This window comes from Camellia sinensis, chromosome 13 (assembly GCF_055761805.1).
Source record: "Camellia sinensis isolate YWXY chromosome 13, ASM5576180v1, whole genome shotgun sequence".
NCBI lineage: Eukaryota > Viridiplantae > Streptophyta > Magnoliopsida > Ericales > Theaceae > Camellia > Camellia sinensis.
In genome coordinates this window covers 126,151,681-126,158,320 of record NC_138973.1, presented here as the reverse complement: position 1 = coordinate 126,158,320, position 6,640 = coordinate 126,151,681, and the positions used below count along the sequence as shown (strand labels likewise).

General features: G+C 44.1%; 1 protein-coding gene across 1 annotated transcript; it reads right to left on the bottom strand.

Annotated features, from left to right (window-relative positions):
* Positions 1–4,525: 4,525 nt before the first annotated feature.
* On the bottom strand, positions 4,526–5,686 carry LOC145806013 (uncharacterized). Its single transcript, XM_082901624.1, has 2 exons — positions 5,531–5,686; positions 4,526–5,447 (listed from the first exon to the last, which is right to left on the bottom strand). The coding sequence occupies exons 1-2, from the start codon at positions 5,666–5,668 to the stop codon at positions 4,944–4,946; spliced, it is 642 nt and encodes a 213-aa protein (XP_082757750.1). The 5' UTR covers positions 5,669–5,686; the 3' UTR covers positions 4,526–4,943.
* Between the last annotated feature and the right edge of the window lie 954 nt (positions 5,687–6,640).

The window sequence follows — 6,640 nt, the reverse complement described above, 5'->3', positions numbered from 1 at the left end:
CCACCCAGATGATATGGAACAATCCAATGGCCCAATGGTTGGGTTCAATGCAACGCCGACATGGCCACTTAGAACAGTAAGCTTGGAGGTACAGGCTGGCACCAGGAAGATCAAGACAGAATTCACCATCATCGACACACCCTCCCCTTACAACATCATCTTGGGAAGGCCATGCTTGCATGCAATGGGGGTAGTTCCCTCAACATTGCATCAACTATTGTGATTCCCAACAGAGCATGGGATAGAGGAAGTCAGAGGCGATCAGCTACAAGCGAAGAATTGCTCCGTGGCAGCAATGAAATCTACCTGCAGCATACGAGAGCCAGAAAAGGCAGAAATTGAAGATGAGGACGTGGAAGTCCTAGAAGACGTCGGCAAGGAGCCAGTCGAGAAGAGCGAAGAGGCACTGAAGAAAATCCTCGTCCAGGATGGGGATGAAGAACGCTTCTTTCTTCTCGGCTCGAGCTTAGCCAAAGAAGAGGAAAAAAAGTTGGAAACTTTTTTGAGAGCAAATATTGAGGTGTTTGCTTGGACACCTTACGAAATGCCTGGAATTGATCCCGAGGTCACTTGCCACAAATTGAATGTTGACAGGTCGGCCAAACTTGTAATTCAACGTGCCAGAAGACCGACGTTGATGCACGTCGAAGCAATAGAGGAAGAAGTAGACAGACTTCTGGAGGCCAAGGCCATTAGAGAAGTTCACTACCCGACATGGCTATCCAATACAGTAGTGGTAAAGAAGAAGAACGGTAAATGGAGGGTATGCATAGACTTCGCCAGCCTCAACAAAGCCTATCCCAAAGACAGCTTTCCTCTACCCAAGATTGACCAGCTAGTAGATGCCACTTCAGGGCATGGAAGAATGAGCTTCCTAGACGCCTACAGGGGATACCACCAGATAGCCATTTACCCCCCAGACGAAAAGAAGACCGCGTTCATCACCCTAAAAGGCCTGTACCGTTACAGAGTAATGTCTCTCGGGTTGAAAAATACAGGAGCAACTTACCAAAGGCTGGTAACCAAAATGTTCAAACACCTGATTGGCCGAACAGTAGAAGTCTACATCGACGAAATGGTCGTCAAGACCAAGGAGCCTGAGGGTCATCTCGCCGATCTAAAAACAGTCTTTGAAATCCTTAAAACATATCAGCTCCGACTCAATGCATCGAAGTGTGCATTTGGAGTTGGATCTGGTAAGTTTTTAGGATACCTGGTGACTAGAAGGGGCATCGAGGCCAACCCAGATCAAATCAAGGCCATCCTAGAGTTGAAGAGTCCGACGTCGGCAAAACTGGTGCAGATACTAACTGGAAGGGCCGCAGCCCTGAACAAATTCATCAGCAGGAGCTCAGATAAGTGCAAACTTTCTTCAACTTGGTAAAGAAAGCCATAGACTTCCTGTGGACAGAAGAATGCGAAGCCGCTTTGACCGACCTGAAGAAGTACTTGACCATAGCTCCAGTTCTTACAAATCTAGAACCTGGGGAGAAGTTGTTCCTGTACTTAGCCATTTCGGAACATGCGATAAGTGCAGTACTAATCCGAGAAGAAAAGGGGGAGCAAAGGGCTATTTACTATGTAAGTAAAACCCTAGCCGATACAGAAACGAGGTATCTACCCTTAGAGAAATTGGCACTAGCTTTAGTAATGGCTTCAAAGAAGTTGAACCATTACTTCCAGGCCTATAAAATTATGGTGCTAACAGAGCACCCCTTGAAGTCCTTACTGCAACAAGGAGACCTGACAGGAAGAATAGCCAGGTGGGCAGTCACCCTAGGCCAGTATGACCTGGAGTACAGGCCAAGGACAGCAATTAAAGGCCAGGATATGGCCGACTTCGTGGCTGAGTTCACACCAGAATCTATCAAACATCGGGCTCCGTTGAGCCAGGATGAACGATGTCCAGACAAGCAAGGAGAAGCCCAGGCAAAGGCGAAAGAACAAAAGAAAGAAGAAAAACTCTGACCCTACAGCATTTACATCAGCGACTCCTTTTGACTGTTCGTTGTTGGGAGTTCAAACCGACAGGGAGCAGGGGCAGGAGTAGTATTGATATCCCCAGATGGGTAGGTACTAGAACAGTCAATTCGTTTGGGGTTCAAGGCCTCAAACAATGAAGCAGAGTATGAAGCACTCATTGCAGGACTGAAGTTGGCAGTAACAGTGCAAACAGATGAGGTAATAGTTTTTTGTGATTCACAACTAATAGTTAACCAGACAACAGGCGAGTTTGCAGCCCGAGATGAACGAATGTCGGCCTACACAAAGGAAGTCATCAGATTGTCAGCCTTGTTTCAGAACTGCCGACTACTTCAGGTAAGCCGAGATGATAACAACCACGCCGATGCGTTGGCCAACCTAGCTAGTGCAGTACAACTTGCAAAAGCAATGACAATAACGATTGACTACCTATCGGGCCCGAGCATTGAACCAGTAACCACAGAGGATGAAGCAATGTGCGTAGACACGGGACCAAGCTGGATGGACGCAATTGTTGCGTTCCTAAAAGAAGGAAAGTTGCCAGATGATCGCAAGAAGGCACACAAGATCAGATTGAAGTTGGCAAGATTCAGTCTGACAGTAGAAGGACATCTCTACAAATGGTCCTTTACTGGACCCCTTTTAAGGTGCGTACATCCTTTACAAGTTGAAGATTTTTTATATGAAATTCATGAAGGAATTTGTGGAAGCCACGCCGGGGGCAGATCACTCGCTCATAGGGCCATCACCCAGGGGTATTGGTGGCCTTACATGCAAAAAGATGCAGAAGCCTACGTGAAGAAGTGTGAACAATGCCAAAGGTTTACACCTTTGATACACCAGCCAGCTGCTGACTTGAACCCTGTATCCAGTCCTTGGCCATTTGCCTAATGGGGCATGGATCTCATTGGGCAATTACCCTAAGCAACTGGACAAAGAAAGTACTTACTGGTAGCAACGGATTACTTCACAAAATGGATAGAAACCAAACCTCTTGCCAAGATCCGAGATGTGGATGTGAAGAACTTCATTTGGAAAAACATTATCACCAGGTTTGGGATTCCAAGAGCAATTGTTACAGACAATGGAACTCAATTTGACAGTAAACTAATCAAGAACTTCTGTGTAAAGTTCAAGATCAAGAACTACTTTTCAACCCCAAGCTTTCCACAAAGCAATGGACAAGCAGAAGCATCCAACAAAGTAATTTTGAATGGGATAAAAAAGAGGCTGTAGGCAGCAAAAGGAAAGTGGGTAGACGAACTAACCAATGTACTCTGGGCATATCGGACTACGCCGAGAAGATCAACAGGGGAATCCCCCTTTGCCATGGCTTATGGCACAGAAGCAGTCATTCCACTGGAGGTCGGCATCCCTGGGATCAGAACCCAGGGGGTAGAGAATGGAACTAATGATGTACTCTTAGCCCGAGATCTAGATCTTCTAGAAGAACGAAGGGAGAAAGCTGCAATTCAGTTCGCAGCATACCAACAACAGCTTGCCAGAGCTTATAACAAGAAGGTTAATCCAAGAGAATTTTAGATTGGTGACCTCGTCCTAAGAAAAGTCGTCGGCAACAAGAAGGATCCCAGAGAGGGCAAACTTGGCCTAAATTGGGAAGGACCCTACAGAATCATCTCGGTGCTGGGCAATGGGGCATATCGACTTGAAGATAATGAGGGCAAAGAGTTGCCAAGACCTTGGAACACTTGTAACCTAAAATTTTTCTATCATTGAGATTTGACTTATTTTTTGCCGACGTCATAAATAAAATTTTAGCAAGATTCTCAACACTTGTGACTGATAAAGATTCATAATGTTGTTTCTGGAATGCATAAATAATGAGAACCCAAGTGGAACTCAGGTTCACATTAGAGGACAGAGAGAAGACAAAGATGTTTAACACTTGTTGAAATTTGCAGACAATTTACAAGTTGAAGTTAAACTGAAATCATTGTTTAACACTTGTTGAAATTTGTGGACAATTTACAAGTTAAGTTAAACCGAAATCATTGTTTAACACTTGTTGAAATTTGTGAACAATTTACAAGTTGAAGTTAAACCGAAATCATTGTTTAACACTTGTTGAAATTTGTGGACAATTTACAAGTTAAGTTAAACCGAAATCATTGTTTAACACTTGTTGAAATTTGTGGACAATTTACAAGTTGAAGTTAAACAGAAATCATTGTTTAAACACTTGTTGAAATTTGTGGACAATTTACAAGTTGAAGTTAAACCGAGATCATTGTTTAACACTTGTTGAAATTCGTAACAATTTACAAGCCAAAGTTAAACCCAGATTATTGTTTAAACGCTTGTTGAAATTTGTAGCAATTTACAAGTTGAGTTAAACCAGTATGATGTTCAACACTTGTTAAAAGTTTACAAGCTAAGTTAAACCGAGAAGTTTGGCTATCCGTGGTGTGTCACCCCGAGAAAATTATACAAAGAAGGAAGAGTATGTGAAAGACATGCAGAATATTCTAAGTATAGAATCACTTAAAAGCAATCAAGAAAAGACAAAGGTACAAGCACTCAGTGAAGGAAAGTTGTATTAGCATTCAACAAAGAGAGGGCACATCGGCCATACGGAGGGCTTACATTGTTTCAAAAACAAAGAAAAACAAAGTACAAAAGAAAAGACATTGAAATTAAGATTCCTCAGCATCAACAACAGGCTGGGTTTGGACCTCGGAAGGCTGTTGAGAAGCCATCTCGGCCACCTTTTCTGCCGCAAGCTCAGCATCAATTTCTTGCAAGGTTTCATCAATACTCTTGTCAGCAAGGGAGACATCGGATAAAACTTTCTCAGGAGCAGCTTCTTTGCGAACCTCCTCATCCTCCTCATCTTGAGTCAAGTCTAGGACTTGCTCATTTTGAGGAGGAGACTTGGCCCCAGTTGCTTCCTTGGGTTTTCTCACCAGGGTCTTGTCTTCAGATTCAGATTTGTCATCGGATTAAGTTGGTGAAGGAGTTGGAGGGAACGGAAGAGGAATGGCGTCAGCTTTCCGAAGTGGCGAGTCCTTGGGGACCTCAAGCTTCTTTAGAAGAGACATCCAACCAAGGGTGAAACCCTTGTTGCATGCCTGCTTCACTTGAATTTCATAAGCCTCCGTGACATCAGCCATACCTTGAGCATATGCCTTCTCATCGGCATCTTTGATTTCAACCTCTTTGGTGGCCAAGGCTTCTTGAAGCTCTTTTTCGGCTTGGGCCATCTTCTCCTCGGCCTCTTTTCTTTGGGACTCAGAAACCTTTCTGATGGCTTCTGCAAATTCAGCCTTCTCTTCAGCGTTAGTTTGGGCTTTGATTGCAACCTCGGCTTGGTCCTCCAACTTTTTCATCTTTGATTGTAAACTCTTGTTGGTTTTTTGAAGAGTAGATAACTTCTTCTTCATCTCGGCCAACTTCTCTCGATTTTCGAAAGATTGAACTGAGAAAGAATGGGCATGCTGGATGGCCTGAAATTGAATAAAACAGAAGTTATTAGAAAATTTCTAAGTATGAGAGTAAAGGAAAAAGGTGCCAGATGAAAGACACTTACTTGAACAGAACGTTGAAGCATCAAAGTGTAGTTTTCGTACTCGCTCATTTCGGCGTTTCGATTAAGATCGTCGGGGAGGAGCAGAGCAGTACTGAGGGCTACGCCGATGTTGATGTCATCTGCACTATCGTTAGCCATGACTGGCTTATCTTCCAGAGTAATATTTGGAGCCCAGGGGGCATCATTCTTTTTCGACCGCGAGGTGGTCGCAGAAGATGACCTCGGCTTTTTTGATTTTGGGGATTCTGATGGCTGGGCTTTAGAGCGCCTCTTCCCAGCAGTGGGTTGAGATTTGTCACTCTTAGCCAACTTGGAGATCGACAAAGTATCCACAGATTCAGTCTGAGTTACCATAGCCTTTGGTTGAGCCTTCTTGATTCGCTTTGGCTTTGGAGGAGGCAGGGTTTGTGTTGGTTGTGCATCAACATCAGAAGGGATGCTAGCCAAGAGATCTTTTGCAATTGGTTTTGGGCGACCTATCTCGGCAGTAAAAACTGTTCGGCGGTGGCGTTGTGATATTGGAATCAAGTATGGAGCCGAGGTTGATGGCTGATCAGCTGGATCGGAAGTTGACCCTTGATCTGTCTGAGATGTGGACACAGTCTGTGGAGTTGTAGCAGAAGGTGGAGAAAGGCTTTTCTTCTTCCTCTTAGGGACGTTGGGCAGAGCTGACTTATAAGTTGGGATAAAGTTGAGAAGCAAAGGCGCCTTCCGTTTGTGAACCGGAAGGTTCAATAGCTTCTTCAAATCCTTGCTGGGGAAGAAGGATTGGCGAAAGTTTTTTGGAGGCTGAGGAAGAACTGCAAAGATAGAACAGCACAGACATTAGAACAGAATATTGAAAACTTTATCCAAGAAGATAAGAAAACTTATGAAGGGTGGCCCTTACCAGCTCCTTCCCCAAGAACTGTTCGGTTTAAGGGATAAAGATGGAGGTCATCGTTTGGCTGAAACTCCCAATTGCCCAAGACGATGAAGTAATTGTCTCCAGCGCCCTTGTTGGAGTCTGAGAGGTCGGCTACGATTTTATATTCAGTGGATCTCAGCTTGAGGTAAAAGACATAGTTTGTGTCTTTTCTAAGGCGACACATGGTATAATAGTACTAGAAA